The sequence below is a fragment of the Lytechinus pictus genome, chromosome 2, assembly GCF_037042905.1.
Source record: "Lytechinus pictus isolate F3 Inbred chromosome 2, Lp3.0, whole genome shotgun sequence".
Taxonomy (NCBI): domain Eukaryota; kingdom Metazoa; phylum Echinodermata; class Echinoidea; order Temnopleuroida; family Toxopneustidae; genus Lytechinus; species Lytechinus pictus.
The window spans coordinates 64461588-64475575 of NC_087246.1; the positions used below are offsets into that span (position 1 = coordinate 64461588).

The 13988-nt window shown below is 36.7% G+C and overlaps 1 protein-coding gene across 3 annotated transcripts in view; it reads right to left on the reverse strand.

The window, feature by feature from the left end:
* Positions 1-898: 898 nt before the first annotated feature.
* LOC129253802 (enhancer of mRNA-decapping protein 4-like) overlaps positions 899-13988 on the reverse strand; it is a 42245-nt gene continuing 29155 nt past the window's right edge. For 2 of the 3 annotated variants that reach the window (XM_064095389.1, XM_064095388.1), the window contains 8 exons: positions 13661-13856; positions 10040-10195; positions 9225-9340; positions 8650-8815; positions 6599-6785; positions 5457-5673; positions 4923-5083; positions 899-4131 (listed from right to left, as the gene is read on the reverse strand). In XM_064095389.1, coding sequence (XP_063951459.1) covers positions 3954-4131; positions 4923-5083; positions 5457-5673; positions 6599-6785; positions 8650-8815; positions 9225-9340; positions 10040-10195; positions 13661-13856 — 1377 coding nt within the window. In that variant the 3' untranslated portion in view covers positions 899-3953. The remainder of the gene's footprint in view (positions 4132-4922; positions 5084-5456; positions 5674-6598; positions 6786-8649; positions 8816-9224; positions 9341-10039; positions 10196-13660; positions 13857-13988) is intronic. The other variant, XR_010292693.1, reaches the window with a different exon arrangement.

Consider the following 13988-nt stretch of genomic DNA (forward strand, 5'->3'; position numbering starts at 1 on the left):
AAATGCTTCTCATGTAATATAACATAATTATAATATAACATTTATAATGGAACATAATTTCTTCTTTCCCCACTACGTTTCTCTTCCTTTCTCCCTCTTTTTCTCCTTTCCCCCCGTGTTTTTTTTTTGCCAGCCAATTGGGGGGGGGGGCACATGCCCCCCCCCCCCCCCGTAGTTACGCCACTGAGTAGTAGTAGTAGTAGTAGTATTGATTTTTAATGTGATTGCATTCAACTCGATTGGAACATGTTCATATCTTTGGTAGATTTTGAAGGATATTTTATGATTCTTCACTGTCACAGGACCCCATCTCACAAAGGAATGTGATTGATCGAGTCATTCAATCTCAAGTATGGAGAGCAAGCATTACCATCATCTAGAATGGACATTCCCTTTCAATCATGTCTTCTAAATGTGACCTATACTCATGCAATGTTATAATGGGGCTTTGGAGAAAAATTATGTTCAATTGTAAACCTTTGTGAATGAAAAATAATATTCTGCGATCCAAAAAGCTGGTCTTTTTTTTAACAGAAATTATTTTATGATACAAAAAATCTACAATGCTATGCAGAGTGAAAAAAAAATATTGGTCATAACGCTCGACCTGCTCAGGGTAATTGGCAGTAACATGGGAAAAAATGTATCAAGACAGAGGAATGATGTATGCTAGTATTTTCGTCTTAAAAATGATACCAAGCAGGTGAAAATGAAAAGTGTACTGGTTGACGGGTCTAGCAATACAAAATATTGTCCACGGTGAAATAAGGAACAGTAAAAAAACATTCACAAATCAATAAAAGAATATGATAACACCACATTTACATCATTGCCTTACCACTTGCCATAACTGAATCTCAGGTAGAAAATAAGAGAATTCTGAATACGGTACGAATAGTAATATTCTCAATATAAACATGTTTATTAAAAAAGAACACAAGTTTAGCAATGAACAATCAAGTGTCAAGTCATTACATCAGAGCTTGGCCTGAACAACTTAACATAACTTGTATCAGCAATAACCAAACGTGTATTTCTGAAACAACTAAACAATATAATGATAATAATATTCTGCTCATACTAAACACTTTATCCGAACTATGACCGTCTCTAAAGTGCTTTACAGATATATTATTACAACGGTCACTGGATTTAACTGAAGTTAAAATGATACAGCTTGCACACTTTCCGTGGGACGTAATGTACTGGTAAATGTTAACCCACGGTTAATTAAAAACACTGAATTTGTAATTCACTGATCTCAACTATCAAATAAAACAAAGGTAATTTACATTTAATCAAAACATACCATGAGATTGTATTCAAGAATACCTTATATAAGAATGAGCAGGCCAGATGCCAACTATCAGTTTTAAGTTTTTCATACATATGCCTGCTTTTTGAATGGAGCAGTGCACATACAATATATATTGTTATCTACTGCATCATGTAACAGCTTTAAAAGTATATATATATTGCCATGATTTCTATCACATAGTATTAATTTTCTTGAAAAACAATCATGCTATCAAGATTTTTTTTTGAGAACGAGAAAACCTCTGATAAGCTCTGAAAAGAGAATGAGCAAGAGAAAAAATATGATTTCATTTCTCTGACTCTGTTCATCCAAAATACCAAGCCCAAACAAAATGTACGGAATATTGGCAGCTTATCAGCATACATCCAAGATATCAAATTTGTAACCTATTTGCATGAAATCTTAATTTTTTCACAAAAAACCTTCAATTCTATGATTTATAGTTTCCAATAGTATAGATCGATATGGAAATGCATTGTGGGTAATGGCCGAAATCATAGAACTTCTTTCACAAATCACAATCAAGGGCCTTACAGGTTGATGACTGTATTTAGACGAGCTGTTTTGCTACTGTACTTGATAAGGCACTTCACAGCATAATGAATAATAAAAGAACAGGGTCTAGTAACAGTGATTGATCATACGCTTGATTTTCATGATTGATTGTACCTTGTAGTCAATGGAATCAATCATAAGAATATTCTTCTACAATGATTTGTGTTACGGGCCCCCACGCCCTCCATATCCATTAGACCTTAATGGCTCGAATTCACAAATGTGGTTTTGAAAACCCCATGCTGATGCGCGTTTTTGTCACAGTGTGCCAAATTGACGCCTGTTACCATGGTTAGATACGCTATTTTATACATTAGTCCACTGTTTTGAGTAATGAGTCCACTCTTCAAATAGTGGACTCATGAATAAAATAGCGTGGATAACCACGGCAACAGGCGTCAATTTGGCGCACTGTGACAAAAGCGCGCAACAGCATTGGACATTTTTAATATACGCGGTAAAATAAGCGTAATTTATACAGGAAATCTGCATAAACCATGGACTCAACCGTGGGTTTTCAAAACCACCGTTGTGAATTCGGGCCATTGAGTCTAGTAATCACCTGCTTGTGTACTGTAGCCTATGCGACTAGGTGTGATTAGACTTATTTAGCTTCATGAATATGGGCCCCGATAATAAAAAAGAATAAAAAAAAAATAGATAAAAATACTTAAGGGTGTTAAAAAAAATGCTTTAAAATATATATTTTTTGCTTGTAAGTGCATGAATAAAAACTAAAGCACACTGCCATATACCATTTCATGATCTATCAAGTGCTATGTGAATGCATGGCAACAATGCCTTGATAAATGATGACGGCACATTTGTATCATGTGCCAGCCAGAAGCAAAGCATACGGGCAATTCTCTAAAATAGTGAACCTGTTTTTATACTTTTCAACCCCCACTTTCCTCAATATCTACTTATTTCATGAACTGGTCAAGCCATGATAGTTCAAGAGCATGAAACCTATTCATATGACAAGTGGAGATGAAACAATGCAGTACTGTTCTGCATATAGGGATCATATGTGTATTACATGAAATTGCCCAAATGCAGATAGGATCGTGATAAAAATAAATCATACCTCACTCCAATAGCATTGTCTCCCTTACACTTCATTATAGGAGAATGAAACCCTGGGAACAAATTAGTTTGTGTGAAGAAAAAAAAGTAAAGAAACAAATCAATGAAAGTTTGAGAAAAATTGAACAAACAATAAGAAAGTTATAAGATTTTAAATGTTGACATCACTAATGATGTTGACATCCTCCCAAGGGCAACGTGACCAATGTGAGTTATATTCAATTTGTTGTACAAATTCCCAATTTCTTTTCTACATATTTTAATTAAAATTGCAACATATATGAAATGTATCCACAGATCACAGGTTACTTTTTTTTTTTTCACAGATGATGTTACAGAGATTCAATGAAATCATTGAAAAAGGGGTTTGTACTATCATAAGAATGAGCAAATTGTCTGTTGGAGGTATATTATCAGTGTTAAAAGGGGGTGACATCACAAATCTTGGTTGCAATGCCAATGGGAGGATCTCCATAGCAGTCATGATTTTGACATTCAAATGCTCATAACTTTTTTTATTGTTTGTCCTATTGTTCTCAAACTTTCATTCATCTTATTCTTTGATTTTCTGTTTTCATACAAGCTAACTTGATACAAGGGTTTCAGTCTCCTTAATAACAAGAAAGATTAGTGACAGTTTTGATAAAAAAGAAAATAAGCATGGAACTAAATGATTAGTCTTAAAAAAAAAAAAAATACATATTAGATGCATGCATCAGGTAAATATGTGTGATTGTTAGTGTTGTCTGTCCAAAATATAAAGCCACTTGCAATATACCAGATACCGAGAGGAAAATGTGCATTACAGAAATAGCATCACATATCTTTTGCAATCTAATTTTCATCTTTTATGTTTTGATGTATTGGTGTGTTAAAACAATTTTTGTCTGTGGATAGCACATATCACAGGACTCCATTTCAAAATCAATAGTTATAGCAGGGTTGCACGACTTTGTCTCAACTTCTAATTCAAGGGAAGTAACATTTTTACATCCTATTTGAGGGACTGGGCCTGCATGAGGACCCTCTTGAGCTGCTTAGTCTGGGGATGGTTTGGTTGTGTCTGTAGGACCATGGTGATCTGACGACAGAGTTCCGTGATGATACCAGATAGATGTTCTCTTGTTACTGGGAAGGTGGTGTCTACGGCAAGCAATGCCTCATCAATGTATCTGCGGGGAAGAGAAAAATCAGAGGTAAATAGCTTGGGCCTGTTTCATAAAACTTGTTAACAGTTAAAAGCTATTGAAATCCTCCAGTCTGATTGGCTGATAGTAAATTTGTTATAGAAATTGTGCATTTGTTATAATAACAAGTCTGAATGAAATGGGACCCAGGTACTCACAAGGATGTATGATGGGGCGACCTAAAGCTACGCACTTTGTTTACAAACGATAAAAGGTATGCCAATTTCAATATTTGAACAAATTATCTTTCACTTATTTATGGCAAACTTTCTAAAGATCATTAGCCAAGAAGAAAATATCACTAATACGAAAATCCCCTGTGTTTTCCGGGCACCTCTTGATTTCGCCGCCCGAATTAGGAGGGGTCCTAAAGCTACGCACTCATTTTATCATGCCAAAAAAAAAAATCCATGTGCCCCAATTTCTAAAATATGTTCATATTATAGGAAAATATGAAACTCAAGTCTATATAAATCCAAAATTACAAACAATTGTAGATTTTCTCTGCATTTAGATATTTAATTCAGCCTCTGTAGAAAAATTGAATAGGAATTGTTTGTCACGCTGTAGTCACACAGTTCCACACACAGAGTGCGCATTTTGCAATTGAAATTACATGCGTGATGAGTGGTGCGTAGCTTTAGGACCTTGTAGCTTTAGGACCCCCTACCATACAAACTTAAACTTGAAATCACTCCCTACATGAACACAAAGTCACACAAAAGGTTTTACCAGTCGTTCAGCTTTGTGAAACACCCATCAAGTGAGATACTTACGTGCACTTGATCTTGGTCTGTGATCCCAAGTCCTGAGAAAGCTGTTGGATGAGAGAAAGAAGCACAGGCTGCTCCAGCAGACATCCGTCAGTGAAGATAGTGTCAGGGGTCACTTCGTTACACGTGAACACCACCACTCGAAGGTCTGATGCGTTCAGAGCCTGGGATGAGAAATTTACCAAAAGGAAGATGGCATGAAATGATGACAGAAGACAATCGAAGCATGACAAAATTAGTATCAAGCAGTTAAAATATAACAATAAACTTGAATACTCCTCACCAATGCTTAAATTCCCACCCTCCCCTCTCCTTGGATCTCTTCTCCTCTTCCTGCTCCCCTTACTTTGTCCCTTCCATCCTTCTCTTCTCTCCTCCACCACCTCCTCCTTCTCATTCTACTTCTCCTCCTACTTAAACTTCTCCTACTTAACCTTCTCCTCCTATTTCTCCGGCATGTAATTCTCATATCTTGTCCATCTCCTGCTCCCATCTCCCCTTCTCCTCTATCTTATCCTCATCCCTAGCATTACTCACATGTTGGAAAGCTGCATTGATAAGCTTCTGTTCTATCAACTGTTTAATCTTGGCCTGTATGTGTTGTATGTCCTGTGCCTGCGGTATGGGTGTGGCTGCCTGCGACCTGATAGCAGCCATCATATCCTGCTGGAGGGTTGCCTGATGAGCCTTGAGCGCCGTCCCGATCTCCTCCTGGACGATCACCTGAACCTTGTCCAGCACGTCTCTCTTTAACCTGTAAATGGGTCAAGTTCTTCCAATAGCTAATCACTTGTCTACTCACTGGAACCAAGCGGTCCCTTTACAAAATCGTAGAATTCAGTAGACAATATGTTAGGTGTTTGCTTTTTCATCCAACAGTTACAGATTTCATGTATGCTTACAAACATATGCGTTGTTTCATAAAGCTGTTCATAAAGGCAGGGATGCCACGAAGGTTTGATTAAAAAGTTCTGAAAATCATCTAGAACGACCCCTTACCTGAATGAAAAAGGTGTTTCTATGGCTAAAAATATGTTGAAAAAGGCTGAATTAAGACTTTAGTCTGAAAAGTTGCATCTGTGTACAAAGGTTAAATATTCCCTTACCACCAACAGAGAAATGAATAGCCAAAATCTGACCCAGAATGCTTTTTAATGAAATATCAATGTATCAATGCAAAATAAATAAATAACTAATAACTTGCCCTGCATCAAGAGTAACAATTTTTAATCAATATCTGCAAAAATGTAGCCTCAGCTATCAAGACACAAACTTGGATGTATTCCATTACTTCGTAATGGTGTGCTTACATTTCGGAAAAAACAACCCCATCTCACACAGAGTAAGGTCAAAGAACTATGTAATGATGAGTAATGCCTCACTACCGGATACTAATGTATAAACCTGATTTTGCCAGATTACATATCTATGATGATAATCATAGATTTGGGGTAATTTGATACTGGAAAAATCAACAAAGAAAGGAAACCATAAAGCAAAGTAGAGGTGTGATGAGAGAGCAAAAGAGAGATTAAGAGGCAAGACATGAAAGTGGATGGAGGATAAGATAAGCTGAGGTGTTCATGTGAGAGTGGATGAATTTTGATATCATCTGTCATGGCTATTGACTATCCATCCATTTTTGACTCACTGAAACATGTGATTGTCCCTAAACTCACTTTTCTGTGGTTGTATGCAGCTGTTCAGAGATCTCTCCCTGTACATTCTGGAAGATGGATGCTTTGAGTTCATCCATGCTTGTCCTTTGTGTTTCAACCATTGATTTCAGTTCCTTCATGATGGGCTCCTGTCCCTCCCTCTGTTTCTGCTTCGTCTTGGCCAGATTTGCTTCAAGCTGATTCACATCTGACAAATATAACGTAAAACAAAACGTGATACAAAAAAGAAAAGGAGCAAGTTGTTAACTGTTGACAACATGCATATATATGTATATATATCACATGCAAGAAATGTCATAAACAATACGTTGGCAAAACAGAAACACACTCTACACCAGATTCAGTAACACCAGATCAGAAACTGCAATTACAACTCCACCACCAATCACAACACTAAGATCATCCCCTATGTCCTCCACTTTAACCTCGCTGATCATTCTATTAACGATGTTTCAATCATGGCAATAGAACAGATAGACAACAAATACCGCTCAATTATCTTACACCGAGAATCATACTGGATCACCACTCTACGCACCCTCGCCCCCAATGGAATCCATGTTGACAGTTAGTACCAATGATCCATCACGTATACCCCCAACACACGCACACAAACTCACATTCCCTTCACTTGACCTCATACATTCCCACCTTCTACACCCTCTCTCTGGAATATTAGGTAACTATTTCTGTTTTTCAACATTATCTGATCATATTTGATGCAACAGATACTTGTATTATGTTTGGCATTTATTGAACCCTCTACATATCTCTCTTCTACCCCTTTCGTTGTTTATTTTCACTGTTTCACCCGTCCCAACTGGCGCAACAGGCCACAGCACCCATATAGTTTAACTATGTCACTTTACTCCTACACAGTTTAGTATGTTGCAGTAGTATCTTGATTACTGTTTATGATTTTCTTGCTATTTATGGTTGTATGTTTATGTTGCTTACCGCAACAAATACTAATATGAATTATACAAATTTATTTCCCTGCGCATGAGATTGTATTGTTTTTAATATTTTTATATTTATACATAATAGACCATTGAATGTCAAGTTCCTAAAAGATATCTTGTACGACCATTATCTTGATTATTTGAATATTATGTAAACGAATGAATATATCAATATATTTATGTATCTAGTATGTTTTACTGAAACTAGTTGTCTTTTCACATGAATCATTATCCTTTATTTTAATTACAGTACATACTACACATGACTAGCCACCCTTTCAGATGCCTAGAAACCTCAGTTAATCTCCTTTGCCAGTAAATACCTTGTCTTTCTTCACAGTTTAAGTTACCAAATCGTTTCTATTGTACTCAACCATCTCGTTTAATTCATTATCCCCTCTTTTGTTATTTTACTGTTACCCTTCTGTTCTGTACTTTATGTTACCATTTATTTACTTTGTTATTATGATTTTATTTGTAAGGTTTTGTTCTGTTTGGTTTGTTTGTTTTGATAAAAATAGGCCTGATGAAGGCCGTACTGGCCAAAAGCTAGCCATTAAATGAGATACGATTGAAAGCTACGTCTGGCGTCCATGCCTGAATTATTTTACTTCTACATAGAACATGACGCACTGCAACAAACGTTGAACATATTATAGCTAAATCTAAGAAACTGGTCATCTGCCCCCCCCCCCCTCTATTTTCAAATTTGCTCTGGATCCACCACTAATCACTGTCACCTGTATCCATTATAGTGTCTCTGATTGAATATCTAAAGATGACATACATGGGGCTCCATGGAGGGCAAAGTTTTGAGCCGAAGGTAAAATGTTTGCTACATATGCAGCATATCTCTTTTTGGTCATTATTATATTTTTCTCTTTTTTTTTGGGGGGGGGGGGTAGGTGATATGAGGTTACATATAGGGTCGTTTCAAATAATCACAAATAATCTTCCATATGCATGTATATTACTTTCTCAATGCTGTTTATGCCTGTATTGCATATTTAGCTATGGTATTTATTTGTCAAAAAAAAAATGCAAAAATTTACAATTGCAAACCTATTTTGTAAATATTCAGAAACTTACATTCTCTTGTGCCTGCATCAAAACTGGTATTAATCTGTTCAAACATGGATGAACACGCCCTCTCAAAGGCAGGAACGACAGTACTGTGGAAAGCTTCTCGGTAGGTGTTCTGAATGGTGGTTGAAAGGGTGTTCGCTGCAGCCTGTCCCATGGTATCTGCAACGCCCTGGGGGAAAAATACAACAAATGTGTAAGGTGTATTATATACGTATGAGAGATTCTGACACACTCTTGGCATCACTACAAAAAAAAATAGCTAGATAATTCATGAGTGAATTAAGTAGCAAGCAGTGAAAATTGATCTCAATCTTTTCAAAAATTAATTTGGGTTCCAGGTATGACATGAAATAATCTAATAAAAGAAAATGTGCTTCAAAATTATTGAAAAAATGTTAATAAAACTATATTGAATAGTTATTGAATAGGTGTATTCATCTATTCATTCATCTCTCTCAAACAGTATTTTCCCTTTAAGCCATAGTGATATTGTCAACAAATCTGGGAATTAGACCCACCACCATTAGGCCAACTGAAATCAGGTCAACCAGTACACCAAGACATGGATGAAATCTTACCTTTGACTTGACAAGTTTTTGAATATTCTCCTTCATGAGCTGGTCAGTAGCAGTCAGTTTCTGGCCTATACTCGTATTCAGCTGTTCAGTGACCGGAACAAGTACTCTAGTTAGCTCTGGATACACAGATGCAAAATAAATAATTGGTTTCTGATGATTGATATAAAAAGGGCAATTCCTCATAATATAAAATCCGACCATCTATCTACAGAACCTTCTTGAAGTGGTTTGTCCCTGCTTTAAATAGACACATCATAATACAGTTGTCCAAGTCAAAAGATTACATACACCAAGGCATTCCATGACACATTTATATCCTGTGAATTCAATATGGACATTATATTTGTTACCAATATTTTTAGAGTTTGCTGTTTACTTGTACTTTTGCGTTTTAACTTATATTCCACTTATATTTAGAGAATCGTGGTATTTAACCTTAACATTTCTAGAAAATTAAACAATTTTCAGGTAACACAAGTGTCTTGCGAAATCAAACAGATTTAAACCTATATTGATTATCATGGCATGACTTGCTTATGTTTAAGATTCTTATCGAGATTCGTGTATTCTGGACTATACGAAAATAAAATGATTGAGATTGATTCTTCTTACTTTAGCTATGAGGTGAGGTGATAATTTTCTCATGCAGAATTACCCATCTCTAATCCCGGGGGGAGTTTCATAAAAAAGAGTTGTCAGTGATTTGCACTGACTAATTGGCTCCCAGCCAATCAGATGCAAGGATTTCAGTAGCTTATAACAGTTGCCAGTTGCCCCCCCCCCCCAAGGTCTATCATGTGTTACATAGGCCTCACCTGGCACGACCTTGGCCTCAATCTCTGTACGGACTGTCTTGTCGAGTCTACTGGTGACCTGTTGCTTGAGGGTCTGGGTGACTGTCTCTAGGAGACGTTCCTGCTTCTGCTTATCAAGATTGGTCTTCTCCTGCAGAGCAAGGCTGAGTCTTTGGCCTGGATATACTCGTTAAGGAAAATCTCTTCTGGTCTTTGGTTACGTCTACTACCACTAATAATAATTCATGTACTAGTACTTGTTTTTGTAGCACTTCTTCACTTACATTCTGATAGTAACATTTAAGGACGTTCCACAGTTAAAGTGAAATCCATGTCATTTTCACCAAACTTTGCACATAGATACTTCAGAACCTTAATATTCGAAATATGCAAAAATTAACATAGGTCCATGTGCTTGATTTTTTGCTATAGAGCTTCAAAGTTCACCCAAATTGATGTTCATAAGAATTGCGCATTCAAAAGAATTTGGCATTTTTAGACCGCCCAAGATTACTACAATGAGTTTAAACCTCTATTACTCAGTCAAAATACATGAAAAAGTCATCAAATTTTGCAAGAGAGTTAATAATTGTATAATTAGAATGGAGAATCTATTTATAGTGCTATTTGTTTGCAATTTTTAGTTTAACAGCATTGTCAGTTCTTAAAAATGGTGTAAAAGATAACAAAATTCCAATCATAAAAAATTGAAATTTCAGTAACAAACTACAAACGTACAATAAATGCTGCACTTTATTCAAAATCCATGTCATTTTCACAAAAAATTGCAGATTTGTAGAGGAAGGTATACCTAAGAGGTACAAACATTAAAAAATAGAGGTTCATGTGCTTGTTTTCAAACTATCAGCATTTTTATCAGAGCAAATGTGCTTTTTAAAATACCAAAAATGCGCCGAATGCTTTGTATCTATGTGAATAAAAAATCAAAACCACTCTACCATTTATTCAAACTCGGGGTAATATTCATGATTCTTGGCAGCACTGCAGAGTAAAGTATTTTGAAATTGTAGAGAATTTTTTTTTGAATGGTCCATGGAATAATTCAATTTTTAAGCTTTATGAAATAACGCATCAGATCTGCAGTTAAAGTGCAGAAGATGAGAAAAATCAGCTCATACCCGCAGCTAATTAGTCACCTGTTCATCAATTGTGACGTCAGCGCGCAGAGTGTAAACTATGCGCAGATCATAATGCGCACAAACATAACTGTGGAACGTCCTTAATTCATCAGAAGTCTCTAACCACTCTACAATAATAGGGTGGTGCCAAGCAACATTGCAAGGTTCTATAAGACGACATCCAAGGTATCACGAAGCCTGGCCTTAGCAGAGCAGCTGTTACTAGCTTCTTAACTTCAAGGAATGATTTCCTGCCTGGTACCCATTTATCTCTCCTGGGTTGAGTGCAGCACAATAAGGATACATTTTTTGCTGAAGGAAATCAATGCCTGGAGTAGGACTAGAACCCATGATCCTCTCATTAAGAGACCAGAGTCAGAACCACTACACCGTAAAGCCTCCTATATTTCAACAATCTTAAGTTATCATTCCCGCAAAGGAGATTGCAGATGCACCTTAAGTGCAGTAATTACCAGTAGAAATATGTTTTATACAGCCTTCACCCAAACATGAAAATAAATTAATATGCAAGCAAAATTACGGGGAAATGCTCTTAAATTTATCCCAATTTTGTCTGGTGTTTACTTGACCAAAGGTCCTCGCTTCAGTCCTTATTTTCTCAAAATTGTACCTAGCTGTTCCTCCCATTGACCAGTCAATTTTCAGCGAGGATTTTTCCCTTAATCAGAACCATTCACATCATGAAATCATTTGAACACAGAGCCCAGCCTGAACTTGAGTTCATTTTCAACTACAGAAAGCCAGCAACATCGAAATTATTGTTCTAGGTGACTGCTCTGTCCCTTTGTAAATAAAAGGTGCACACTAATAGATTATCATATCAACAAGTTAAATTGGATATCATCAAGAGCACTGTAGTCAGACATACCCTTGCACACTAATGCACAGTATGGCCAAAGGACAGATTCATTCCACTAACAATGTGCATAAAAATGACAGAAATAAATTGTTAATTGAAATTCAAAATGGTAAGTTCACACTAATCTTTCACCAAAACAATATCAAGGGATTATTCTTTTGGCTATTGTATACAGTAAATATTCTGGGTACCTGCAATGGCGAGGCCCTTTGCATGTACAATGGCATCACTCGCTTTCCACATTTGATGTGACAAGGCCCTAACACAATTTATAGCACTACTCGCTTTCCATACACTCATTCCCTTGTGCTGGGAAGCACTGTATGTGCTCCAATTCAGTACCGATGTGATTGTCGTCATAAATATTCATATACAAATCTATTTTTTCAGAATCTTGCCTCAATACTAATATAAAAAAAAAATTAAATCATTCATGAGATTCAAACCTGTGTCGAATGGTCTTGACTGCAGTTGACTTATTAATTACATGACACCAATTGAGCTAAACTAATGTCTTGGACATTACGCTATATCCTAACGTTTCATGTGCCCTATGAATATTCATGAGGCGTACTTACTAAACAAGTGGAATGCCTCTGGCCGTCTCACCTGCATCATGCGATTCAATATAGCAGCAGTGCTGATTTTGAAAACTACTATAACTCGCACAAGATGTTCAGTGATACTTGGTTACTCTTATTTCCACGTTTTATGAACTAGACCAATACACTTATAGAGATATGATGGCAATTCAACAAATACCCCCAACGTGGCCAAAGTTCTTTGACCTTACATGACCTTTGACCTTGATCATGTGACCTGAAACTCGCACAGGATGTTCAGTGATACTTGATTACTATTATGTCCAAGTTTTATGAACTAGACCAACACACTTTCAAATTTATGGCTGTAATTCAACAAATATTCCAATTTGGCCAAAGTTCATTGACCCTAAATGACCTTTGACCTTGATCATGTGACCTGAAACTTGCACAGGATGTTCAGTAATACTTGATTACTATTATGTCCAAGTTTCATGAATCAGATCCATAAACTTTCAAAGTTATGATGGTAATTCAACAGATACCCCCAATTCGGCCAAAGTTCATTGACCCTAAATGACCTTTGACCTTGGTCATGTGACGTGAAACTCATGCAGGATGTTCAGTGATACTTGATTAACCTTATGTATAAGTTTCATGAACTAGGTCCATATATTTTCTAAGTTATGATGACATTTCAAAAACTTAACCTTAGGTTAAGATTTTGATGTTGATTCCCCCAACATGGTCTAAGTTCATTGACCCTAAATGACCTTTGACCTTGGTCATGTGACATGAAACTCAGGCAGGATGTTCAGTAATACTTGATTAATCTTATGGCCGAGTTTCATGAACTAGGTCCATATACTTTCTAAGTTATGCTGTCATTTCAAAAACTTAACCTCAGGTTAAGATTTGGTGTTGACGCCGCCGCCGCCGTCGCCGTCGGAAAAGCGGCGCCTATAGTCTCACTCTGCTATGCAGGTGAGACAATAAAACCTATATATCGTAATTATACGTCAATCGCGTTGCCAAACTGGAGCCCATACAGTCATTTCTGCTTTTGCTTGATCAAGGATACGTTCTTGTTCTGATTGCTTGGTGAAAATGGTATCAAGCTTGGTGCCCAACCCCTTCTCAAGTTTGTCTATCCTAGCCTTGGTAGATTGTATGATACTGTTACTCAGCTGAGCTTTGTTCATTTCCTGTCTTAGATGCTTGATCTCTTGCTGCTGGGTCTGCAGCAGTGACATCATCTGCTCTAAGTTAATCATGATCTGTTGATAAAGAATTATAATCAATCAATGACTCGACGCACTCATTTGTCAAGCCATCCATCCACCCCTTCACCCATCCATCCATCAATGCATTCATTCATCCAGTATTCTCTATCCATCCACCTACCCATC